General features: G+C 42.3%; 1 protein-coding gene across 3 annotated transcripts in view; it reads left to right on the top strand.

Moving 5' to 3' along the window:
* The window catches only part of FGD3 (FYVE, RhoGEF and PH domain containing 3), a 98,275-nt gene that overhangs the window by 38,038 nt on the left and 32,874 nt on the right, over positions 1 to 27,363 (top strand). For all 3 annotated transcript variants that reach the window (XR_010622999.1, XM_065749770.1, XM_065749771.1), the window contains exons 2-4: positions 12,379 to 12,549; positions 17,348 to 17,516; positions 18,465 to 19,062. Coding sequence is in view for 2 of the 3 variants with exons in the window: in XM_065749770.1 (XP_065605842.1) it covers positions 12,379 to 12,549; positions 17,348 to 17,516; positions 18,465 to 19,062 (938 nt within the window). In the remaining variant the exon portion in view is untranslated. The remainder of the gene's footprint in view (positions 1 to 12,378; positions 12,550 to 17,347; positions 17,517 to 18,464; positions 19,063 to 27,363) is intronic.

Consider the following 27,363-nt stretch of genomic DNA (forward strand, 5'->3'; position numbering starts at 1 on the left):
TCAGCCACTTGTGGGGTGCTGAGCAGCCAGGGGGCTGGAGCAAACATGAAGGCTTAATCAGGCTTCATTGCAATTCATCTGTGTGTGTGCTTTCTTGCACCTCTTCTAATTGTCAGTGTTTTTTGAAGAGCTTCTGAAGTCTCAGGTTTGCTGCTAAGGAAGCACAAAGTGTACTGGTGATTTAAAGGTGTATATGTCACTGTTTGTTGCTTGATGCTAGCTCAGTTGATTGCTTTGGGTATAAAGTTATTGTTCCAAAAGGTGACTCATTCAAAGGTGTTTTTCTTTGTGCTGTGATACTTGCAGCAGTTTGTGCTAGATGATGCCAATAGATAATAATATATCTGGAGAACAATGACAGGAAGAACAAAACACTTTTATCCATAACGTCAAGTAAAGTAAGAGATCAGAATTATAAATTCATTACGAGTCATTCAGTATCTGAAATAATCTTTGAATAATCTTTTTTTTTTTTTCTTCTACTATTAGATTTCTTTGTGCATTTCTTCATGGCTTCTAAGTTTCGATGATTGCCCTTATTCTTATATCTCTCTGTTATTTCCAGTTGGCCTCTCCCCTTGTGGCTCACTTTGCCAGCAAGCATACATTGCACGCATTCAGTATTCTCCATAAATAAAAGGACAGGTAGAAATTACCTGAAAACCACTAATTATTGAATCAATTACTCCCATACAGTAAATGCTATTTTATTAAATAAAAATTTAAGCACAATTATTTAGCTGTATCCTGAGCAAATAACATGGTTTATATTTATCCTTATCATCCACATACTTCCCTTTGAAAATACCATTTGCATTTCATGTAATGATGGACCGGACTCTTTCTTAGTTTATTTCAGGATTGATGATTATCACTGAGCAAGAGAGAATGTAAACTGTTTCCATGGCATTAATTTGAATAACAGCTTGTGCTAACGATCTGATTCTGAAATTGTAATGTGTAATATATATAATGTTCATCTTGAGTTTCATTTTTTTTCCCCCCTAGATTTCTTTAAAGTGTTGGAGTTGTAATCCAATTTTGAGATCATGTATGGTATGTTCTTCTCTTGAAGACAAAGACTTAGCAGTAAGTCACAAGGATTTTATTGTTTGTGATTTACAGCTGTTGTCCCAGATAATCACCAAGGTACTTACAGAATGTTCTTACAGCCTGTCAGTAGCTACTGATTTGATGAAAATGTGACTATAAATAACAGGAGAAAAGAAATGGTTAGTACAGATACAGTAAATTAGCCAGAGTTTTGTTGGGAAAACCAACAATGGATCTTTTTTACTGTAGCTTTTTTTTCATGGTCCTTGTTACAGGACTTTGAGTTGGTGCTACTTTCTTTGGTGCTTGCCAGGGTGAAGTAAATATAAAGGAAGCTTTATACTGTCCTGTCTGCTCTGGGATCCAAAATACTGGAATCGGTTCAGTGGTTTTTAGTCTCATCCAGTTTACTTATCCCTGTATTGTTTCTGTGGAGGATCTTTAACCTTTCTGGGTTCTTTTTTCTGCTCTTGCTTAGAGACTGCAGATCACAGTCTATAAAAGCACTTACCTAGGCCAAGAAGCTGTTAATGCAAGCAAAATAACATTTGACTCTCAGTTCTTCCATCTGGAAAATACAGAATATTCTCTTGGAGATGGAAGCAATGACAAATTTGACATTAGGTGTGCCCAGTGCTGCTTCAGTTTGGTGAGTTAGCATTGGAAGTGGTACCTTATCTCAGCCACTTTGCTTCCAGTGTGTACGTTGAAGGGTTGGTTTTTTTGTCATACCTGGTTGCAATATTTATGTCCAGAGCTTTTTATCTTACTTCGTGTATCATTGGGTAGGAATTGGGAACCATCAGACTCTTCTATGCAAGTGTTATCCTCTGGAAAACAAAGGGGGGAGTTGCAGCAAGTGTAGACGTTTGAGGTTTGCTGATCCAGTCAGCTGAGATCCTGCATAGCCATGACCAGAGGCCCAGGAGATGTGAGCTGCCCACAGACCCTGGGAGATGGCATCCAGAGCTTCACAGCCAGACCTCTCTTGAGGCCTGTTATGAGATGAGAATTGTTGTTGAATCTCAAAGTGGGGGAGATAACCTAAGCATTCAGATTTCTGGTGGCCGACTGCTTTGTTTGAGCTATCTCAAGACTCACGACCCTGCTGTTCTCTGAGGAGGCAGTACACTTCCAGTAGGGCATTGCCAAGTGGCAGTAAGAGCTGGAATATGCTCTTCATTAATGATTGTCAAGAGCTACTGGAAGTGCATTACTGCAGATGTTTTGCAATGAGCAGCTCTGCTACCAAAATCACATATCAGTTTTAAAATACTCACTATAGCTTTCAGTAATGAAGTTGATTTTGCTTCAATGCCACAGAATGAAGTGACAGCACCTTATGGTAATGGAGAGAAGTTAGCCTCTCCCAGAGAAGCTCAGTTCCTTAGCGAAAAAAACCCCACCTTTTTTTTTTACCTGGTTTTATGTAGGACCTAAGTGGCCTTTTAAATGATAATTATTAGTTTACTAAAACCAATAAAATATTTCAGGATTAAAAAAAAAAAGGCAGTTAATTGGGACACTGTTGGAGATGCATTATATTGTCATTAAATCTTAAGTGAAGGATGATCTCTCCTTATTGGCTAAATGAGAATCTATCCACTGTAATGTGTGCCATTAAGAAGATTCACAAGCACTCCAGTGGAGCAGTGTGAAAGAGTCTTGCATGTTGCTATTGTCATTAGCAAAAAAATGTAAGAAGCTTCTAGGAGAAGAGAAAACAGATGATTTTTTTCTTTTTTTTTTCTATGACACAGATTTAAAAGAGGGCTGGGGTCTCAGTATTAGTGCTTAGCACCTGGCTGTGTTCTTTGTGTTAGCCCTGAAGTCACTGGAGGGTGGGCACTGTAATTCTTTTCCTTCTATTTCTCTTTCCCACCATATAAATAACTCTGAAAGGCAGATCTGCCATCTTTCTCTTTGCTCTAGGAAAAGAATCCCCAAGACAGTAAATCACTCAGATGCAGGTAATCTGAGAGGAACAAATTGGAGTGGCTTTGGCTGGGGTAATTTGTTTGTGTCTAACCTGTGTAAAATCTCTTTGGATTTTTACAGTAATAGATTGCTCTGGTGCTGTGTTTCCTGTGTTAAAGCAGTACAGATGTGAACTCCCGGGAGTGTTATTAACTTGAAATATACTCTTTGATTTGCATAATCAGTGTACTTGTAAATCAGGAGTCTTTTAACATAATGAAAAACCTGTTACCTGTCAAGGGAGAGAAAAACAAAAAGAAGAAAGTCAGAGTTGCTCCGTGTAACTGTTCTTCCAGCTTTCCTCCATTGCGGGCTTAGTTTGGTCTCTGGGGTCAGGGAGGGCTTAGGGATAGTGCAGTGGCAGCATTAATTTGGGAAATCTGTGGTGAAAATGAGTTTGCAGTTGCAGCTGCATCCTATGCTGGGCCCCTGGGGACCTTTGAGGTGTTGGCTGTGGGCACTGCATGCAGAAATCAGGTGGCACTGAGTGGAGTGGGGAATCTGAGTTGGCTAAGGAATAGCTCCCAGTGATGTGTATGGAGCAGCCAGGCTGCATGTGGGGACCAGTGCTGAACTGAGCTCATAACCAGAAAAGGGGAATGAGAAAGCCTGTTTGAGACTTCAGGCAGGGGAGGCTAAGCTGAAATGCTGCTGCTCTGCTGCGTGGCGTGAAGGAAGTGGTAGGTCAGGAATAAATTAGGAAGAGAGAAGCATTATATTCCATCTTCTTGCAAAAGAGAAGCAAAATTAGGTTTTATGGATTAACAAATTCTGGGTTTCATTATACTTGTAATGAAATATATGAACATAAATCTGGTTATCCCTAGCCCATGTGGACACCTGCAGTGACTTAAGCAGAACTTGTGACACCTGGACCTTGCCTGCTGCTGGAATTAAGTCTGAAGCCTGGTTCTGAAGCCAGATGAGTTGCTCTGAGCTTCAGGAGGCAAAAATAAAGTAAGGCTGGCGTGCACTGAAGAGATGAGCTTGGCTGCCCCTCTCTCCCTGCCTGCCACTTTGCTGTAGAGGATGTAGCTTGCCTTTGCTGTAAGGTGACTGACGTCCTGACACGTGCTGCTGCTCGTGGGGCTTTTGTCCCTTTTAGTGTCACTCCAGCTGACATCTGCCCCAGGCTGCTACCCCTTTACTTTGTCACTCTTTATGCTGCAATCTCAAAGTCAGTTAACCTGCTTTCTTTACTAGATAGAATAATCCATCTTTTTAAGTTTTTTTTTTCTTCTACCTTTGGCCCTGGTGTCACAGAAAGTTACTGTGCCTATTATTTTAGCCTAGAATAATTCAATTATGCCATCCAGGGGGAAAAGCCAGGCAAATGCTTTCTTCAGAAGAATGAGTTTCTGTTAGCCTGTCCTTTTTACTTTGATTAATTGCAAAAGTTCCTAGCACTGCCTTCCAGCCATGGAGATGTAGGTTCAGTATCCTGCAGCACTACTTTCTGTATGCCTGTATGAAAAGCAAGTTGAGTATAAATTTTGCAAAACTGTGGCCAGACTGAAGAATTGACTGATCTCTGGGTAATCACCAACACTTGAATTAAATGTGTTTTTAAGTTGAAAAGCTCTTTCCTGTATCCCGTGAAGGATTTTAAGACTCAGAATTATTTTGCCAATGTTGGAGCAGGGTGGCCAGCACCTGATGACCTGGCTGCTGGCTCCCCCTCTGCCTGCTGGTGTGAGCCTGGCTGGACAGAGGACTGCTGCTTGTGCCACTGCTAACCTCAGACAGCCCAGGTAAGCGAGCGCTGGCTGCAGCACCACATCCTGTTTCGTACAGGAAATTAAAATATTTTTGTGTTTGGGCTTAATGTGCCTATTGTTAGTTCTGACAGGGGGAGGTATTCTGCAGTGCTTTGCTTCGGTTTCATTTCTTACTTTCCTTTAACAAGAGCCCAATTTTATTTTCTTTCAGGCTGTTCTCGGTATTGCTTTTCTGGTCACCACTTCCATTCCTCTTTAACTCAGCAGTGTCAGGAGCCAAGCCTTGCTGCCTTTCCCCTGCTTGTTTTCTTTTTTGCTAGGGAAAAATCGCCTTCCACACAGCTAACACATGTTCAGTGTACTTGTCCTAGAAAAATTAAAAGTTTCTCTGTCTGCTGCAAGCTGATTTGAAGCTGAACTACACCCAGCAGATCTTGTTGATCTGCTGTGGTGTGAATGTGCAACATCCAAGCAATCTTTTAGAAGTTACTACTTTGAGCTGGCTGGGATGGGATGATGGCTGCTTGAGTCCAGAGCAAAAAGCCTGCAACTGCAGCTGAGTGCCTCTTCTGTTTGGTGAGCTGTCCTCTCATGTTCCCCAGCACGGGGCTGCGTGCAGTGGTGTTCTGGCAACTGGATTTCTGAGGTGTGCTCGTGCTTCTGCCTTTGCTTTGTCGCATAAGGAGTGTGAAGGTCTCAGTAGCAGTGTATTTTAGATCCCTATTTGGAGTAGTGCTGTAGGAGAGAATTACATGTGAAACTCCTCATTTCCGTCACTTGGAGATTTTATCTTGACTTATGCACATGTATAATTTATAAAATATACACATAAATGTAGGGCAAGCATTTATCTCAGGAATCTTAGGGATTTATGGTTGATACCTAAGGGGTTTGTCAGCTCTGTGTGAGAGCTGCTGGTGAGGCCAGGACCCCCAGGGACACCAGTGCTGCTCGTCCCACAGCCGCAGGCCTGGGTGACCTCACCACACGAGCAGGATGCCATCCGAGGCTCATGGGAGGTCAGGCTGCTGGGTTCTTAACCGAACAGCACTTGTAAGAATTGAGAAGCACTGGAAAGGGTTATAAATCAACAGTGAAATCTCATCCCCTTCTACAGACAATGATGAACTATTCAGTGGTCAGACAAGTATTGTGAATTGCAGTGAAAGCAGTGCACCTACCTCTGACTGCGGGTCTTCAGGGCTAGCGCATGTTGCAGCTCTGCCTAGTGAGTTAATTTTTAGGACCTGTACTCCTGCAGCAGTCGGCTTTTGAAAGCGTTTTAGGGAAGAACTCAGAGCTAAAAGCTGATTTCTCAATAACATGTCTGTTTTGATTCGAATGATGAAAGGCAAGGGGCATAAAGTGTGTACTGCTGCCAGTGAAGCATAGCTCTGAGTTATTTGGGTTAGCATGCGATGATTCTCTTTGAAAACAAGTTGATGATGCTAAAGGTGGGAGATCATGCAAATTTATGTAAAATACTGTGACAGTGATGTTCAGTGGTAACCCTCAGGATGTTATTGAGGTACTGCTAAAGGAAACTTCCTCACCTAAGGCATTTAAAAGAAGTCAGAAGAGGGTAAAGTATGATGAACCTGAGAGCAGAATGCCAGCGGTTCAGGTCAGGGGCTTGTTGGGCCTTCCTGTGCTTTATAGGCACAAATCTGTTTGGTTTAGCTGTTTTTCTGGAAGAAAATCTCTCTTCTGGATGTGTTTTTATGTGGTTGTAAGTTAAACTCCATCTACGCAATTTCACATAGCCCTCTTCAGACACTCAGTAGTTTTCAGTGGTTTACAAACTTTGCTTTTTTTCTCATAAGGATACAGACCATTATTTCCCAGGAGAGCGTTCTGTCGCGAGAGCTGTAACCAGAAAGGGAGAGAAGGAGGGCTGAATGAGAAATGTTTCAGCCGGCTCTGTCCCTGCTGAGTTACACTGATTGTCATTTCTGTGGGTTGTTTCACAGCAAACTTTAATGCTGTAACATTCAGAGGGCTCCTCAGACACCCTGAGCCAGCCCTTTGGGAAGGTTATGTGTGACTGCATTTGGAGCAGTGGCCCTGTGCCACACATCTCCTGGAAAAGCAGTTTTAGAGATTCAGAGCAGAGCAGTGGGGTTTTTTGTTTCCGTGACATGCTGCTGCCATTCTCACTTTAATATCGAACTGCACATAAACAGAAAGCTTTTAAAAACATGTGGCTTTGTCTTCTTTTCTACTTTAGAAAGATTCAGGATTCTAAATCATCTGCATCCTGCGTGTTGTGTTTCAGAAACATAAAGCTAAGTGCCTATTTCTGCAGATTGCAGCAGTCTCCTTTAACTTCTGCTTAGTGAAGTGCCTCAGCTCATGCTTGCCACGTTTGTATTCTTTGAGTCACCTAACCACACTGATCATAGGAAGTGGGATGGGGGAGGCCAGTTCCTGTGAGCATGGCATTTTAAACCATGAAACAAGAGCTGCAGCAGGAACCACTCTGCCTTCTTTTGGCTGTCTTATAGTCTGAGCAAAGAAGAAAAATGCGTGCGTCTCTGCTTGAATACAAGTAAGTGATATATATCTCTATTAATATAAAATCACTTGCTTTCGAACATAATGTTTTCTTTATTGTCTCTGTTTTTGTAAGCTTATGGTGATAGCTTTGCTGTCACTCTTCTTACTGAGGCTGACTTTTTGGAATGCCAGAGGAAGATGTCATGTGCAATAACCATTGTTAATGTCATTGAGCTCAATAGAAGAGTGCAGCCCCATTGCATGCTGCCTTTCCTGCAGCTCTACATGGTGTAGCTGTGAGTGGTGCTGGCAGTACCTGCAGCTCTGTGGGGACAGGAGGCAGTGCAGGCAGACCTGGGGAGTCTGCGTGAGGCTCTGCCAGTGCTTCATCTGGGTCCTGGGCAGGAGGAAGAGGTGAGTTTTTAGTGGATTTGAGGGAAGGGCCTGGAGTTAATTAAGCAGTGTGAAAGGAGAAAGAAGTATATGCCAGATGGCAGTGTGGGGACAGGTCATTGCTGCCCCCAGCTCAGCAGGGGGGTCAGGAGCAAGTCTGAGGCAGGGCAGTGTGAAATTGGAGAGTGAGGGGATGCTGCAGGATGCAGGGCTCCAAAGCATCTGAGGGTAACTAGCTGCAACACGCAGGGTAATGTCATGCCATTGCTAGAGGTGATGCCTTTATTTTGCTTTGCAAGACAAATTTCATTGCAGCTCATTGCACCGAAGGCTCACAAAACTGTTTGCGTCCAGCGTGGTGAATGCTTTAGTTTCTCTGAGAGCGTCCTTAAACAGCTGTGTCTGTAACACTGCCTGAGTGTGAAGGGCAAAGGATTATACCACTCAACAGATTCCTGCTGACACAAGGAAGACATAATCAGCACCTTCTAATTTGTGACAGAGCTCCTCTTAGCACAGTTTTCTCATTCACAGCGTACATTAGCTCTGCCCTTGCAGCCCTTTGCTTTTTAGCAGTAGGTTTCTGCCTTAAAGGACAACGTGAGCTTCTCCTCCTTGAAAGGCTTTTGCTAAGAAGGAGGGAACAAAGAGAGAACTTCACTATCAGAAACAGCGTCAGGGAATGCCTGAGTGGCTGTTTCAGTTGTAAACGGAGATGTTTGAACTTGGAATAATGAAAACCTGTTAGGGGAGGCTAGGGGTCATTGTGTATGCTCCCTTTGTAGCCAGAAGGTGGGAAGAGCTGCAATATCTAGTCAGAATAACTCCAGTTGTTAATATTGGAGAGTTGTTAAGTCTGCTCAGTTCTGGGCACAGAGCGGTTAGCTGCAGAAGCATCTTGTGCCATTACCTGTATTTTGGTTGGTTTGTCTTTGAGCTTTTTTCCCACAGGCAGTTTTTGGTCAGACTGTTGCTGGCTGCTCACCCACTTGATGTGCTTTTTGCGAAACAGTGTCAGGAGTGGAGTCACCACTAGATGCATCTGTGCTATAACAGCTCTTTTCCCTCTGGAATAGTTTCCCTTTTATATGCTTGAAAAAGAGTGGAGAATTATAATATCTTCCTGTGCTCTTAGAGTTGGACCTGGTAGATCACATTACACTGAGTTGCCTTTTGGAGCTGTTGACTTCAATGTCAGCCTGATTCAGCAAAATATTAGGAAACTGGAGGCTGTGGGAGCCTGAGGAGCTTGTGGGCGACAGCGGTGGAAGCGCTGTCAGCTGCTGCTGGGAAGGGCCTCACCCTGGCTGCTGGGACCTCTTGTTGTCCAGGAAGGAGCCTGAGGAGCAAAAGCAGCCTCATGCAGCATGATGGAGCTGATGTTCCCTCTGTGTCCCTGGGCTGATGTGGTTTGGGCATGGCAGGGGGCTGGAGGACTTTAGTTAGAACCGTAGAGTAATTAAGGTTGGAAAAGACCATGAAGGTCATCTGGTCCTACCATCAACCCATCACCACCATGCCCTGTAAATCATGTCATCAAGTGTGACATCTACATAGTTCTTGAAAACCTGCAGGGATGGCAACTCCACCACCTCCCTGGGCAGCCTGTTCTGTTTGGCCAAACTAAAATAGCCCACCCAGCAGATCATGCCAGTGTCCAGAGCACATGGGGTGAAACCTATCCATGGAGGTGTGGGGCTCATAGTATGTACTATATATTCAGCATTGCTACAGCTGCCACAAGAAGGGGAGAAAAATCAATACATAAAAAAAATGCAATGTCACACAATGAAATAAAGTCAGATTCATCTTTCTAGATGTCTGGAAAAATCCCCTGATGATATTAATTCTCATAAAAAGTGAACTTTTAAAGTAGGTGTTGTTTATCATTGTCTTTCTAGTGTGTCAAGTCTGTAGAGCCCTTCTAATTCTTGGTCATTCAGCATTTTCCAGGGAGAGCAGGAGGTGTGCTGACACGAGGTGCTCCTGTGTCCCACTGGGCACTGCCCAGGTCTTCCTGTGGGTGAGGCCTCTGAGCAGCCACGTCCTGCAGGGTCTCTGGTAGAGATGCATCTTCTCACTCCGTGTCCCTTCCCAGGAGCACCCTGGCACACTCCTCCAGATGTGGGTTGTACTTTCGGAGAATTCCATGGGAAATAATCCAGTAAATCTTGTTTTCACAGATCATTTTATAGAACTTGAAAAAATATGTAAAGAAAGTGGATTTTTGTCTTGTGTGCAAAAATCAGCCCTTAGGGGCCACATCAGAGATGAAAAGAGGGAACCATCTTGGCTTGGATTAAATAAAAAAGAATGAAAGCCACTTTTGTGGTTTCAGCCATGCATATTTTTCTTGATTTATGGCCAGCACTGCATTTCGTGTTTTAGGAACTTGTGGCTTTCCAAGTTTTCTTTTTGAGTCCTTATCAGTTTTATTTTGTGCTTTGCTCCCACTTGCTCTTTGGATGTGTCATCAATATGTGCATAGGTTAAGTGCGGACAGTAGGTGAACAGCAGTGTTATTTTCAGCAGTTACATATATAAGCAACGTACAAGATGGTACAAAAATATTGTATTTTTGGAAGATAATGTGTTGACTTTTTTTTTTTTTTTTTAATGAGAAGTAGTAAAGCTTTGCAAAGTATTTGCTTTGGAAATGCCTCTGAACACAAGTCCTGGAGCGACTGGAGCCAAGCTCAGTCCTTGCTTCAAGCAGAATGAAGGCATTTGCCACTGTGCTGAGTTACTGCTGGTGGGGATTTTGTGCCACGATTTTTTGCATGGATTCTGCTGTAGGAGAGAGCTACTGTAGGTATGAACATCCACTGAGAGTTGTGTCTTTCAAGTCATTCTTAGAAACAAAATGCATGTGCCGAAAATACAGAGCTGCTGGATTGACCCCCAATCACCATCAGCAATGAACTCCATGCTGAAACGCTCCGGTCATTCTTCTGCATGCTGCCATTTTTATTTTCTTGAGTTACAGTTTTTCTCTTGTGTGTGATGTTACTTTCTTGCAGTGCTGAGCTACTGAGAATAGGGAAGGAACTTGTCCTTTCCCTAAAAGCTGCCACATCACAGCAAGGCTGTTGTCACGGACAGCTCTTGGTACGCCGAGCTGGGGCAGCCCCATAAGCTCCTTCTGTGATAATTTGTTTGAAATAATCTGTTAATATGCTCTAACAGTCTACTCTGCTTTCACTGCACTTTCCTGATATGTGAAATCATATTTGAATAAAACCTAGTGCTTATAAATGTCTGGTTTCGAATAGAAGCATGTTTTAATAGTTGATCTTAAGTCTGCTGAAAAGCAGATTCTGTAGTGGAAATGCTAATGAAGCTTTAGCACCAACAACTGGCAGCTGTACCGAGGAATTCAGGGTTGTATATTTGGGTGGCAGAGATGGGTAAATATATTTGTGTCATCTGTATCTATTTTTGTCAGCAGCATTAATATTTTATGCCTTTTTTTTTTTTTTTTTTTAAATCTGTACTGCTGCAAAAGTTTCAGCATCAGCTAATCTTCCCGAGCGGTCTGTGCTGCTCAGGTTTCAAAGTCATTATCCAAAAGATCACATCCTGATTTAATACCATTAGTGTAAACCCAGGATCGTTTGGTTGATGCGGATGGAGGTGTTTGTCATTCCAGTTTTTTGATCTTACAATAAATCTAGCCAAGAGTAGGTTGCATTTGTGAGGCTAATGCTGTGTTTCTGAGCACATCACAGGAAGGCTAAGATCGATTTTCCCCTTCAGATGAATCCTTTCGATGTGGGGCGGGTCAGCTCCGTCTCCTGAAAGGTGCCGGGCATTTCAACTAGTCCACTTCAAAACAGGGATGTTTGTCATGTTTCCTTTGCTATTGATTTATGAATTAGTATTCACATTTCTAGATCTGATAGGTTTTCCACTCCTTCATTCTGCCAAAATCATATATGTTTGTGTGTTCATATGGAGCAATTTTAAACCAAAGCAGTTTTAAACCATTTTTATATCTTCTCATATGATACACTATCAAAGGTAGTTTGAAGATTTGATGTTCCTGTAGACCAAAAACCCTTAAAAAAAAAAAAAAGTAGTATCTGCCATATGGAAATATACATATTGGTTTTTCACAGTACCCACAAAAATGAATTGAGAATGTGAAATTAAAAGGCAAGCAAACACTCATCATGCCTTTCTCTGTTTTCCCACTGGATCATATCTTAATGGGATCTTTTAGTCTGGGGCCTTTTGGGAGAATATTAATATTTTGTGTAAGGAGGAATAATAAATAGCAATAAAATACAGCTTGAATGATTACATCTCTGAAAGAACAGAGCTTGCACCAGTCCCATGAACATGGGACTCATTCACCATAACTTGCTTTTAGTTTGTTTTACTAGATAGCATGATGTTATATGCTGAGGCACCTGTATTTCTGACTGGAGGAATCTTTTGGAAATTGCCTTTATCTTTTATATTTACTCTTTTATTTTGAGTGTTTGTAGTAAAGAAATAAGTAAATTAATTTCATACACCTTTACTGAAATTCCTGGTGACTATAGAACTAGACAGATACTTTGATATGATTATTGAAACCAGATAGATTGGCTGTAATAACTTGTGAGTGAATGGCTTGCTCTTTTTCTACCCCCGTTCCTCAGGATATGGTGAGAATGATGTGCTTCTAGAAGTAGCACACATTTTCTCCAGGAATAATAGGAGAAAATAAATACAGCCTTTTTTCTTTTTCTTCTAGGTTGCCCTTGTTCTCCTTTTCAAATCAAATGTCACATTGACTCAAATCCAGCGTTGGAAGCATGTGGGGAACTGCAGCATATCAGCCCGGCGCAATGTATCCATCAAACTGGAAGGAAGCCCAAAACCAAAACTCCACTGGCCAAAATGCATCCTCTGCAGAAGCCCCAAGGCAAGTGGCTTTGACCTCCTACCAATTCTGCAAGCTTCTATCATGCATGATATTTTTTAATTACTTTCTGTAAATTTTAAGTCAAAGCAAAATAGTTATTCTGTGTTCTAAGGTTCGGATACAAGTAGGTGGGTTTTATTATCTTCAGTTTTCCAATTTTAGAGAGATCTTAGGGAAGCCTTCAAGAAGAAGTTGATTCAAGAGTAACTGGTTGCTTTACTTAGTGATTTACATTCCCTTTACTGTTATTATACCTCATATAGCTGTGAAATCTAAATTCAATTTAGCAATATTGTTTTCATTCTTTAGCATTAGCTTTTTTAACGCATTTATAACAGCTTATTATTTAAACCTGGATTTTTTTTCCATTCATTGTAAGAAGTATATGTAGCAACGTGAAATGCCAAGATAGAATTAATGTATTTTAGAAATGAAAAAAAGTTAAGCTTGTCACTTTCAAGGAATAGTATGTGGACTGTGGTAATTCCACAGTCCTGCCAGACTCAGTGAAGTAGATGACCCAAAGGTAAAATGCTTTCTTGAATAGCTAATTTGCTATTCTTCTTTTTGACAGAACCCAGCTAACTGGGCTTCTTTATGCCACTGTAGAAGTAACCCAACATGAAACAAGTCCCAGTCAGAGTTCCCATGGGAATCTGTTGCACAGTACCCAATATTTGAAAATCAGACCTAATGGCTCAGGGTGAGCCAAGTTAGCAAAACTACTAAGTGTTGTTACAAGACTTGATTGTAGATGTGCAGTTCATCTTCCTGAAAGACACTTTTTCATCGTAAAATTCCAATGGTATTATTATTTCACTTATCATCTTAATAATAAAACACCTTTAAACAGTATCTGCACAGTTAACTTACACATAACAGTAGAGAACCATATGTAAGATCCTTTGCAAGGTTGGGAGATGGTTAAGGTTTTTTTCTTCACTTTCATAGATTTTGTAAATTTGAAATAGCTTCTATCCCTGGTAATAGTTCATTGGTAACTTACCTCTATAGTCTATGTACCAAGTAAAGATAGGAGAATACTTTTTGCCTGTCTGAAAGCGAAATAATCAAAATAATAAATAAAAAATTATTCATGGGACAGAAACGGTTCCACAAACTGCTGTCAGTGTATTATTTTTATTAAATTGTCTGTGTTTAGGTTGACATTTCTCTTGTAAACTATCCTTGCTTACTCTTGGTGGTCACGTCCAAAACAGTAATTGTGACAGTGTGATGCATTCCCTTGTAAAATACATAAATCTTTCCTCCAGTTTTTGATGGTATTTTTAGGCAAGAACTTTTCTTCCTAAAGCTTTTATCCTGCAGCTACATGGATTCCTCATCAAGGCTCTTTCTTGTTAGTTTGAGTGGAACGTACTGGCATCACTACCAGAGACTCTAGAAACAGCTCTGCTTTAACCCCACCTGAGGCTGCGTGCTGTTAGGTCATGTTTTCTTTTTTCTTTCTTTGCCTGTATTTGCTTCTCAGGGAATAACTCTTCATAGTCTGATTTATCATATACAGATACATAAACTGCATTTATAATTTTATTTATTTATATACACGCGTATTTCAAGTTATGGAACTTATATAAATTTAAGTGTCTGTATTTAGATGTACGTATGTATCATCTAGATATGTATTTCTATCTCTTTCTGTCAAGGGACCTTAACAGAGATAGTTAACCCTGGGAGTACAAATCACAGCACTGCAGATTAAGTCCTTACAAGCCCTGGCAGGTCCACCATTGCTGGGATGATTTGATAGGAATGCCTTCATCAGGTCACCTACCAAGTGTGTACTGACCCTTGGCATTATTGTAGAGGAGGTACTCGTGAGATGGACAGCTTGTGGGCTGGGAGGCCTGAAGTAACACAGTGGCTGAGATGCTCTAGTCATGCAAAAAGGAGGGGTCCTTACTCCCTGCTGTGAGGTGAGGGAGGGGTCCGTACTCCTTGCTCTTACAGGTCCAGGGCCAACCCTGGTCTGTAACTTCTCCCAGATAATTAAGCTTCTCTTCCCTTTTTCTATTTCTGTCTTGCTGCTTCTTGTTACTTCACTTGTTTCTTCTGCAACAGAGACTGTGTCATGCTTGGTTGCTGCCTCTTCCACGCAGCACTGGGTTGCTACATAACAGGAGGAAGACTGGGGAAGTGCCATTCCAGCACATGGCTTCAGCTCTCAGCCACCACCTGAAACGTGTCCCGTGACACTAACTTTCTTCTCTGCAACTGCCTTTCTTCCTTTTCTCCAGCATCTTACCTATCTGTGCACAGGGAGGGTACTGGGAGCTTTATCCAAGGTCTGTGCTCTGCGGATGGGTCTGTGGCACGAGGGTGCGAGGCAGATGGGGAGATCAGTGTGGAGAGACAAATGGCAGCACTGCCCATGGGCTGGGCTGGGCTGGGCTGGGTGAGTGATGGTGGTTGTGGCTGCAGGTCCTGCACCCACACCTGAAAGCACCAGCTTTGGGTTTTTATAGGATTGTCTGTTCATTTAGTACTTACAAGGATAGTGCAGGTACAGATGAGCTCATCTGGTGTTATTTTTTTTTTAGTATGTGGATCCATTGGTCACTGCTGTTGTAGGAGTTCAAAATGATTTTGAGTTTAAATGTGTGTAAAATAGGTGAGTGGTAACAAATGTTTGCTATGTCATTTAATGGGTTTGAGAGTGGAAATTGGCAAGATGGTTTGAACACTTTTTGCAGATCTGTGGATTTTGAAAAGCCTATTTTGTCTTCTCTGTTGAGTTACAACTAGATACCTCCATGTTGAGAGGAGAGGTGGGACTGCCTGGCTTATATTGTGACAGGAAAAGCTATTTCCTCACAATTCTGCACATTTGTGGTGCATCGTGTCAGCTTTTCAGTAGGCATCTTCTGTAGCTTTGCTTTGTAAGCAAGTGTGCTCTTAAACACATAGGTGTTTAAGAAAGGCAGTGACTTTGCCTCTGTGGTGATCCATCTTTTCTTCCAAATTACCTCAGTAAATACCAGAATTCAGAACTAACAAAAGAGACTACTACTTATTTTCCTTGCTTTTATTACACCTTATAACTTAGTGTACAGTGTGTTGTCTCAGACAGTGCAGGTGGAGTCCGTTAATAGGAAAGGTTTGAAAGAAAGGTTTAAAATGTTTACATAGATAGAAATGACATGTGTTATTGTTAGTGTAAATATTTTGACAGATGCAGTGAAGTTCACCTTCTGAGTTCTGTAAACCAGTTTTAAATTCATAAGAACCTAACAGGGAATGTAAAGTAGGTTATTGTGTAGCTGTCTGCTCTGCATGATGCACCTATATAATGCATAAATTATTTTCTTTTTCCTGTTTGATGGTTATTTTTGTGTAAGATATGTTTGGAAACTGGGCCAGTCAATCGTATAAGAAGTGCCCTATTAGAGCTCAGATCCTTAGGTTTGATCTTATTCTTTGGTGCTGAAATGACCTCAGTAACTTAGTTTTAGTGTTGACTGTAGGCAGAGCTCAAAGGCTCCAGCCATTCTTTATCACTGACCTCAGGCAGTGACTGTCCATAGCCAGGAGAGGGAGGACCAGCAGGCTGACCTGGAGCCTAAAGCAGTCAGTCAGCCTTCTACAGGGCAGGGACAGCAGGGATTGACTTCTTGGGAGCATATGTCTCAGCTATAGCCTCCTAAAGAAAGTAGCCATGAAATTACACTCAGAACAGTTGCTAATTAAAGCTTCATTACAGTGTTAACCTCATAATACTGATGTGCCATGCAGACTATTTAAACATTGGAAATGCTTGAAATAACACTGTTCTTGAAAACATTGTTTAAGAAAACACATATGTAGTTTCCTCATTTGTGTGTTAACTCCTTGAACAGCTTAGATCGGAGGGAACGTTTGGCAGCGCTGCTCCAAGTACTGCACATTTGGGAGTAGTCACAGTGCCAGTTTTCCTACCTTCTACTGTAAAGTCTGCTACTATGAGGCTGCTTTCTCTGTCTGAAACTGTAGCAGCACGTGAACCTGTTGCCATGGGTTACTGCTTACGTATTTCCAAAACCCTTTACTCTGCAAACAATGTAAGGTCTGAATATATATTTCTTTAAATTACTGTTTTTTTTAAATACCGTATTTAACTGTGCACCTTTGCCTCCTAATGAATTCTTAAGCAGAGTGTGTAAGTTCTCACAATGTGTTTTATTTATATAGTATAAAACTCAGTGTAGAACCAAAAGAGGAAGGAAATTTATGAAGACTACACCACGGAAGACATGGGGGAGGGAGAATGAAAGGAAGAAAAGCTATTATGTTCTGCTTGTGGGTTTTTTGGCCAAGCAAATACAAGGTGCTGAAATCCATGGTGGGATTGTTTCTGTGGTGGTTTGTTTTGGTTCAGCCTTTTTTCTTTTCTTTTTTTTTTTTTTCAAGTAAGAGATTCAACGGAGTGCTACAGTCTTGAAAAGTCATGGGAGGGGAAACTCAGTAGCGTGGTTGAGTTGGTGAGCCTGTTTGCAAAAACGAAATGCGAGCTGTGCATCCTGTTTGGTAACAAGGAAGCAGTAAATTTCAGCGAGCTGCACTGTTCGTTAACACGTTTTATACAACAGGAGAGATGCAAAATAGAGGACCAACGTTTTTCTTCAGTGTACAACAGTTTGCTTTTGTATAAGGAGTAGTTTGGGACTGCACAAAGGGTTGAAGGAATGGATATTCCTCGTTCTGCATTGCGTGTCTGCGTTTTGTTTTTTTTTTTTTTTTTCCAGTTTAAGATAAAGAAGATGAAGATTTATCCTCCTGTTTTTTCCTTCTGCTTTATTAGTACCTCCTAAGCCTGTCCACCTCAAACCTGGGCAGGAAAGAATTCCTCCTGCACCTTCTCGGCCTTTACCAGCTGATCCCAAGTCATCAAGGAGCTTAGCACCTGGAGAGGACGAAATACCAATATCAGCAGGAGTCAACACACTCATTGAGAAATTTGAAAGTATTCGGTAAATATGTCTTTGTACCTTTGAAACCATGTATTTCAGCAAGTGTTAGTTTGTAACTTGGAGTTTAAGGCCTGCTGAATTTAAGTGTTCTTCCAAGTGAGTCTGCTTTTAAGTGAGTTGCCTTGATATCAGGACTGTTTTTGCATTATAGGACACGGATTTTTGTAATACAAAATAGTTGAATTCTCTGCCTAAGACTCAACCAGTGTCAGACTTATTGTTGCATCACTTCTTGGAGGCAGGGGTAGTTCAGTGTCAGTGTATTTTGAAATGCTGTAATGTAGAAGTTTCCTTTGAAACATTATGTGTGAAACATTAAATGGGGTCGGAGCTGATGTATAAAAAAACAGTTCACTTCATAAACACATAAAAATCATCTTCAGAGACCAAACTGGGCTGATAGACTTAAATGACTGGTTTCATAAAGAGGGGATGGAGACAGAGGTACTGTGCCTTTTAGTGTGTTACCACCCAGGTAGATCTAGTAAGGTCTCTTTCAGATAGGAAGAAGTAATGCACTCTTGTGCTTCAAAAATGTCCCCTCTCTGGCAGAAAATAACTTGTCCCGAAGCTTTGTTCTGTTGAAGAAAGCGAGTTCCTGTTTAAACAAACCCATAAACGAATGCTTCTTTTAAAAGATGATTCCTGCCTGATGCCCCAAATGTTTAAACCAAACTGTTCTTCAGGACAACGTGGGGAGTCTTAAAGCTTTGGGATTTTACTGTCACCTTTTCAGTTAAACTTACGGTTAGGAGTGGTGATTTTTACCTGAATTTTGGGTGAATATTGTTACAGTGCTGTCTGTACACACGCCTCCTGCTATTGTCAGGGGGGCTGTAAGAAATACAGCTTGAAACAAATGATATTCAATCCCAGTCTCTTTTGAGGCACTTTTGAAACCTCTCATTGTTAAGGTCAATGACTGGGGTGCCTTCTCTTCACCCACAGGCAACCTGTACATATTCTTCAAAGGAACCAGCTAAATTTAGCTCTTAAGATGGAACCAGGCCTGGACTCATCCAAACAGTCGAGCTCATGTGACTGTGACATGGCAGCTTCCAGCAGCTCTTCAACAAATGAAAAAAGTGAACCAGATGAAAATGAGCCAGACGTACTGTGCAGTGCGGATCTATCTAACACAGACATAATGAAAATTAAAGAGCTAAGCATAGGTGATAACAAAAGCCATGAAGACTGTACTGCTGTGAATGTGAGCAAAGAACCCTCTAGAGAGCTTGGCAATAAAGACTCAACTGCAGAACTGAACGGTAATGGTAAAATTCCCAACAGAGACAGTGGCATTGACAGCCCTTCTTGTAGCGTGGCAGGGGAAACTTTCCCCAGCGAAGAAGGTGCGGAACAGAAGAAGCCCAGTGTGTCTGGAAATCTGGGGGAGATGGAACCTGACAAGAAGGGCAGCAAATCTTCCTCTGCAGAGCAAAAGAGGGACTCCACGCAGGATGAAGACAGTGACATTGATGAAGGAAGTAGTGAGGAACAAGAAACAGCAGAAGTGCCAAAGTTAGAGTATATGGATGTAAACAAGGTAAGGTGGCTTGCTACTTTTACCTGAAGCCCATTTCTGACTGTCCAGAGATCCCTCACATCACTTTTGTGTGGTGTCTGGGATTTTTTTCTTTGCTTTCAGAGGATCATGGCAGACATTAATTTCCTTCTCAGTGTAGGTCATAGCTTGTTCCTGATCTAGACTGTATCTTTTAGAGAGGTTTCCAATCTTGATTTAAAAGGTTTCTTGTAAGAGAGTGCATCAGAGACAGAGACAAGTTGTTAAAACTGGAGTACCATTTGTAGGTAAAGACTTGAATCCTGTGTTTTTTGTTTGAATTTGTGCAGGTTCAGCTCCTTCTTATGAGATCAGGTTTGCAGAGGGGCTCCATGACATGCAGAGGGCTGATAGGATAGTGACTCTTTCAGGGTTAGGTCCTTATATTCTGGAAGGATGTGCATGTTTGAAATATCCTCTAGCAGTATGTTAATATATATATATATATATATATATAATTTTTTAAAAGAATTCTGTGCTTCCTTTAGTGTGACTCCTTCTTGAGTGCAAAAAGTTATTTTGAGGGTAGATACTTTCAGTGCAGAATAATGGAGTCCACACTGTTGTGTATTTGCTGCAGTTGTTTAATATTAGTGGCAGATTTCTTTGATTATCTGCTTATCAAGACACTTCAGTTTAAAAATAAGTTAGACTTTTCAGTAGAAGAAAACAAGATGCTTAGAGCAAAACATCTGCGAAATACTCCTTGTTTTTTTCTTTTTCTTTGTTTGTGTGTGAGGGTGTATTTCACTCAGACATCATGAGAGTACAGTTGACATACAGGATTTGTGTTTAGAACAATACCATAAGCACTAACAACCAGGACTCATGATCTGCAGCTAGTGAATTGTAATGTTCACATCTCAGTTCATGTGAGTTGAGTGCTTCTCCTGAGGTCACAGAACAAATCCTGAGGTGAAATTGCATGCGAGGATGTGATGTGCTTGAAGTTCTGTCATTCAGTGCTGACAGCTAGAACTTCAGAGAACAATTAATGCTCTGTGGTGTCCCCTTTTTTCCAAGAATAGAAGACAGTGTGATGATACAAACACACCTCCAGGAAGGTACAAAAAAGCCCCAGAATTTCTCTAGTGAATGCACTGCTCTATTCTGTAGTGCTTTATTACAAGCTCAGGCTTGTGTGACTAGACTCACCTTCCCTTCACATGGCTCAAACACCAGCATTGTTGCCTGGGGCAGGTGTTGCCCATCCAATACTTAACTGCTGCTTCTTTTGCAAATTCATTGAATGTCAAACTTTCTGCGGCTGACTGGTTTTACCACCCTATCTTTTCATTGAGGTCTCCATTAACAGAGACCAAAAAAAAAAAAAAAAGTGAGACTTAATATTATCAGAGTGCTGTGTAAATAAGAATCAATCTCTTGAAGAGGAGGCTGCCTGAGTGTACAGGAGGCAGGGGTTGCTGCCTGCTGGCAGAGCCAAGTACCACAGGCTCGGACAAATTCCCTCAGGTCTGTCAGATGCCAATGGGAATTCAGTCAGAGAGAAGGATAGAAACGCTGATTTTGGTGTCATGGATACCATTGGCATCACAGTAATAGCTGTGACCTGACCCCAAAACTTGGGAGTTTGTTCTGGCAAATAGTCCTTGTCAAAGTGAAAGTTGTTTGTATCCTTGTGAATGAACCAATACTTTCCATCCTAATTGCACCAACGTGCATTTATTCAGCTAGTGTTGTTTTATCCTGGAGGCTCCAGAGCACAGCAGAGGTTCAGCTCGGGTGTCAGGGTCTCCAGGATCTCCTTGACTCCTGCTGATTCAGAAGGGAGCCTGAGCACGGTGCTCATTGCTCAGCCCTGTCACTGTTTGTTAACATCTGTGGACTGGAATGGACATAAAGCATCCTGCAAACTAGGGAGCAATGGGGGCCATGTGAGCCAGGTCTGCTTGGCAAACCTGGCTGCTTGCTGTGAATGGAGCGGAGATGATCTTGTTTCCCTGCCTGAAGGTCCACAGTCTCACCTGGTAGCTGGTGGGGATGGCAGAGGAGCAGCCTGTCAGCTGGGCAGGATGGCTGCAGGGCAGGCAGTCTGCATCTTGTACAGGAGTAAATCCATGGCAATATGAGATGGGATCCAGCAGGACTGTGGGTCTGCACTGCCAAAGGAGATGTGTGTTGTAGGCAAGAAATCAGTGCGGGGGATCTTCCAGAAAGCTATTAGCAGGAGAGATTCTTAATAGCATCTGTTAAAACTTAGCTTGTGTCCATTAACATCTGGTATCTCTTCAGTATTCTGCTAGTGTAAGCTCATTTACATCTCACATCACAAGCATCATCATCACAGTGCATGGCTTCTGATCTGCTGCTGTTCATTTTCCCTCCTGTGTATGTTCTGCTCATACATAGACACATGTGCTACGAAATCATTCAATTATTTTATCTTCATAATGCATGTACATAGGTATTTGGGCAACCAAAATATTATTTAAAAGATCATTAGTTGCAATGTATCAGCAAGAAAATGATGACTGGATTAAAGACCTTGTAATTATTCATTAGATTTCCTGTTTGAGTTAGGTATGTAGTACAAAAGCAGCTGTGGCAAGCCCAAGTGGAACACTTTACAGTATCATTAAGAAGAGCTTTACTGACAAATGTTACAAATAATTACTGGTCTAAGACATCAGAGTTTTCATAGCTTTCTTTAAATAGAGTTTCTTAGGCTAAATGTCCATGTAGTGTCAAATACCATGATTAAACACAGAGTTACATGGCCACATTTGTCAGCAGCATGCTTGTTAATTTATTAAAGTGCAAGATCTCTAGAGGATGAAATGCTGTTTTCTTGTGTTCCTTTTCTTCCTATTGAACCTTCCCATCTAAATCAGTTAGTATGGGAGGGTAGGTGTGACATTTCTGTGATGTACTTCAGGTCTGTCCTTGCATTTTGGGTTTATTTCAGTTTTGAGAAGGCTGTTTTGACTCTGACCAGCAGAAGTAAGCTCAGTTTTGTGATCATGTGGGGATAAAGGCTTAGAGAAAAGCTGCCTCTCCTTCAGTGTAAGGATTGTGCCCTCTTCTGGGGATACAGTGTGTACCACCTCGAGGTCTGGTGAAGCCAGCTTGGGTGTAACATGTTCAGAGCACCCTCACAGTGTGCTCTGTTTGGTTCTGTTGCAGATCTGCACACTGCAGAGTGAGTTTGTAAGGGTACAGAGCCATGCCTTCCAAAAAGCACAACTCAAATTGCCTCGCTCTGTGGTTGCTCTGAGGCTGCAAGTCCACATCACGGAACAGGCAGTTTTCCAGACAGCAGCGTGCCAGTCCTGCTTGGAGGAAGAGCTCAGTGAGTGCCCACGTTGGTATGTGAGCAGGAGAGACCCCTTCCTCCTCCCGGGCTGTCCCAGGGCAGGCTGTGTGTCGGGGCTTTGTTCTGCCTCCCCCTTCCCGCTGCCGGTACCCGGCTGCAGCTGCACGGCGGAGGTAACCAGCGCTCTCATTAAACAGTCACGTTTTCCAGAAAGCTTTGTTGTAGTTGGAGGAGGATGCATGGGAAGTACAGCTGCAGAATGATTTAACCACGGCTCGGTAATTCCTGGGATATTGCATTAAGTGAAGTTCATGAATAAACATTAGTAGAAAAAGAATCGTATTTGCTTTTTTTCCTCTCTAGTTTTCTGCTTTGGAGAGCTCTCTGTCTGCCACCCGAGCTTTCACACATCCCATGGCTGGTGAAGTCATGCTGCCTGATAGATGACTTGCATTGTTTTATTTAGTCTAGGTTGAGCTCTGCAGCGTGATGTGGCTTCCTCTGGGAGTCTGCAGCGCAAGCTTACAGATCTCTCTGTTAGCACATGATTATTGAGATACATTTTAAATCGCAGGAGTGGCTTGCTGGGATTTCCAGCAATCTTTTATCAGACTGAGAATGGACAAAGGGAGCTTATTAGTTTTGATAATGTTTCAGAAAATGTCAGGAGCTGTGAGAACTGAGACATGTTAGCCTTGATGGGTACAAAAAAGCAATGACAAAAGCAGGACTGAGGGGCTGTTATGCTCTGCAGCCTCTGTTACCCAAGGTTCTGCTGAACACTGGCTACCTGGGAGCGGTGGAGTGATGCTGCTGAGATGGGTAATGCTTTCTCCTGTCCTTTTGTTCAGATATTTTTCACTAAGAGTAACATGTGCTCATTAATAATCACAAAAAAATGCCTTTCTCCATCTGTCCTGCTTCATGAGAACCTGCTGCGTAAAATAATGCTGATAGTGGAGAGCCCCCCTGGGCCTCGTACAGTCACTGACGTGTTCCTGTTCTGCCTGTACCTTGCTGGAGTTGTGCTTCTGATTTCACAGAGCAGTTTGTGTTGGAAAACGTGACCTGCAGTCCTGCAAGTCAGACCTCTGGGTAAGATTATCTCCACGTGTATTCGGGAAAGAAAGATTTTGACTTGGCCTTGAAGAGGATGTGAAGTGATTATCTTCACTTCCTGATTTGACACTAGGGAGCGTAGCCAAAGTAATTGTTTTCTTATGAGAACTTGTGGAGGCCTCCTGATGTGGTCCATCAGCTGGCTTACAGCAGGTTAGCAGGGGGGCTTTGTCTGGGGGCTTTCTGTCTTGTTTCCTGGATCAGCGATACTTTCCAAGCCCATAGATGAATCCACACAGGTTACTCACTAAGCAAAACAGTGGGGCTAGTCATAGAGTGCTTGTTAAGAAATATCACTTATGTTCTCATCATCACTTTTTTTGAATATGCTGAGAAAAGTAAGATCTCAGTACTGCAAAGAAGCCCTACTGTAGGACAACTTTTCCATATTGCTTTCAACATTTTCACTTAGGAAGTTGTCTATGATCCTTTTGGGACCTTCTGCAGAGGACAGAGGGTAGCAGGTTGGCCAGAGCCCACTGCCCTGCCCCAGGCAGCTACAGCCTGCAGGAGGATAGCCACTGCCCACAGCCTCTTCTCCTGGTGTGTGGCACCCAGTGGGCAGCTGGGCACACTCTCAGGAAGCACTGACGTGCTTGGGGCCCTTCATTACACAACACAGCATCTCCTGTTACTCTCTTTGTGTCTGTGATTGGCGTGTTTGCAGGTGCAAGTGTACTCCTGCTGCAGGTGGGAATCTGCCCTTAATGAGAAGCTGGTGCTGGTTGTGCGTTTGTTTTTTCTTTAAAATGTTTTATGGACGCATACAGCTGAAAATGAATTGTTGGACCTTCAACACAGAAGTGAAAGAGCATCACGCAACTGCTGCTCCAAGCACTGCTGTAAGCTTCCTGTGTCACAAATAAGCACCAACACTTCCCTTTTCTCATCTTCCTTGTCACTCCTCCAGCTCAGCTGCTCTAAAAGGGTCCTGAAGCAGTTTTTTGGCTGTCATATGGGGCTGCAGGAGCATCTGTGCTCTTGCTGATTGGTCACGGTGGGCAAAGCAGGAGGGAAGCTCATTTACAAAGAATAAAGCAGCTTAAAATCCATTTTAAGTGGAAAACTGAGTATTTCATTTCCCATGTCATTTACATACCTTGTAAATGGCACATTTTTTCTGCAGGGCTCTTATTAGCAAAGATAACTATGCTTCACTGCTCCCCTGTAGTGGTCGCTCAGATCTCGTGCAGTTTGTACCATAAGCTGAATGTGTTCTGTTTGACAAAAGCCACCTGCCTCAGCACAGGCCTTGTTGCTGAGTAGGCTGGAGATGGTGACAGCCTCAGATACCTGTCTGCTTTGAATTGGTGCAATATCAAGTATTTAAGTGAGTTCTTGCTACTGGTTCACTTCAGCATTAGTGATGTTAAGGGTGTTTCAAGTTCCAGGTTTCCTCAGGCTGAGCATGCTGTGCCTCTGCTGATTTCTTTGTTTCCTGAGGACGATTTTCCTCCATCCATCTTTGTTGCCAGAGTCAGTAGGCTGAAGCCAGCTTACTTCAGTCAAGCAGAACTCCTTCGATTCCTGCCAGACTGTGTAGTTGTGTGAGTAAATACAAACAGAGACTTACAGAAGGCTGTTACTTAGGGAATGCAACCTGCATCTCAGTTTGCGCACTCTTAGTTTTCCTGTAGACCATGAAATACCTTGTCCACATGCCCTGTACATGTACAGTACAGCTCTGGCTGTGTCAAAGTTGTCCTTCCAGGAGCACACAGCACAGGAGAGCTGGAGCGGGGCTGTCCTCATAGTGCACTGTATCAACTATTTTAAGTACAGTGTTGTGTCAATTGAAAGCTGAATGAGTTGCAGATCAGGCTGAAAGACATGCCTGTCTGCTGCTAGCAGAAGCAGCAGCTGAAGATGATCTTGCTTTAAAACACAGCACTCAGCTCAGGCTGATATTCTGCTCGGCCATGGTTTGGTGTTTGAGCAGATGTCAGCAAGATTTCTGTAAGTATAAACTCAGCTGCAGATGGTGAAGGTCAGGAGGTTAGAAAGTGCCTGTGCTATGTAAAGATTTACTTTTGAGAGCAATTGTATTTAGTTGAAAACAATTATTTTTCAAATTCAAGATTCAAACAAATCAGAGGATGTGCTGGGAGCTGGTGTGCCAGCCAGATGACACCAGCACCTTTCATTCAGGGACTCTGCAAAGCTGGCAAATAAATTCTTTCTCAGCAAGAGATCTCCGTTATTGGAATCTTAATGGCCAGCAATGTCTTTCATTATAATCTATAATAAGTTGTGTTTCTTCATAATGACTTCAAAGCACTGTGCTGTGTCTTTTTTCTCCCAGAAAAGTAACATCTATCATATGAGTATTCACTGAATCCAGCATTTCCAATCTGGCAAAAGTCCTCACAGTCCCTTGGGTGCTGCTTCTGTCACAGAGCTGTGGGTACTTAGGGCTAAATGATACCTTATTTCATGTAGGGTGACTTGGGTCTGGTTTGCTTGGATTCATGGCTAGCTTTGAAAAGGCTTTGAGGTCTTTGGTTGCACAGCAGTTTGCCTGAATGTGTTTTTTAATTTAAATTTGTTTCTTTTTGACTTAGCATATAATCAAAACAAGACGTCATTGAAGAAGCTTAAAGAGGGCGTTTCACCGCTGCTTTCTAACCACGTTGTGTGTCTAGCAAGGGACTGGCAAGCAGACAGAGATAGGTGTTGGGGACAGAAATCAGTGGTGCTGGTGAGGGGCCCAGGTGCTTCCTGGAGCAGAAGCAGGCTTTGTTTTTAATTGACTTCAGCTGGACTCATTCTCTGCCGATTTGTCCGCTCCTTTTGTGAGCCTGTGGGAACCTTTGCTGCCTGCTGTGCTGTGTGCTCCAGGGCTGCACACACCGAGATGTGGTGCTCAGGGAAGCAGCTCTCAGTCTTGAAGCAACACCTCAGTAGTTTTATTTGATGCACTTCAGTTTTACAGAGCAAGGAATGGTGAACAATGCGCCAAGCTGATGCTGTCTGTTCCGTTAACCATTTGTATGTCTCTCTAACCCTCGTCACAGTTGTCTTTTTTCCAGCTCCAGCCCAGTAAGGTTTTCCTACCCTTTGCCATCCTTGTTGCCCCTTTCCAGTGTTGTACTCCTGGGCAGAAACCAACCAGCCCTCAAGTCTGGAACGTAGTTTTGATTTGCTTGTGTATAAGCGTGGAATTTGAAGTCTAGACCTTACAGGGTATCTTTCGTCAGTTTGAGTTTGTCAGAAAGCTAAAGCTGGTGTCATCCTAACTCAAGTATTTCTAAGCACACAGGAAAGTATGAGTCTGTGGAGTCTGTGTAGGTTTTAGCTAAACGTAGAAGTAAGTTTATGCTTTGTAACTGTATTCAAGCTTATGATTTAGTCCTTATTTATTTATTTTAATAAGCACAGTGAAAGATTTTGCCAGGTAATTTCAGTTACACTGCTGGGACTGGTGAGTGTTTGAAGCTGCACAGAGCTCGTAGACATATAGCAGAGAGTAACTGCACTGGCTGGGGAGTGAAATGTGTGGCCCAACAGGTCTTTTCTAGTTTCTGATGGATTTTATATACACGACCCAAATTAAAAATGAAGAACTGTTAATTTACAGTCTGGTGTCTCAGTTATCGAATAAACTAGGTGAATCTCCAGCTTTAGTGAACGCTTCTGGTTCTGTCTAAAAACAAAACAAACAAACAAAAAAAACACAAAGAAATAAAGTGGTGTCCTGTCCAGCTTTCAGAAAATTGCTTAAAAAATGTCTCAAGAACAAATAGATCCTTTGGTGAGAAATGTGGAGCAGATTCTGAAATGTGTTAAGCTCATTCACTTTGGGCTTCTGTACTGGCAGGGAATTTGGCCCATGGAGAAAATGGGAGGGAGGACAGTTGGTGAAAGTTTTGCTGGAGCAGATGGATTCTGTT

Source organism: Cyrtonyx montezumae, unplaced genomic scaffold (assembly GCF_038088225.1).
Source record: "Cyrtonyx montezumae isolate F1298 unplaced genomic scaffold, pur_monq_1.0 scaffold_6, whole genome shotgun sequence".
NCBI lineage: Eukaryota > Metazoa > Chordata > Aves > Galliformes > Odontophoridae > Cyrtonyx > Cyrtonyx montezumae.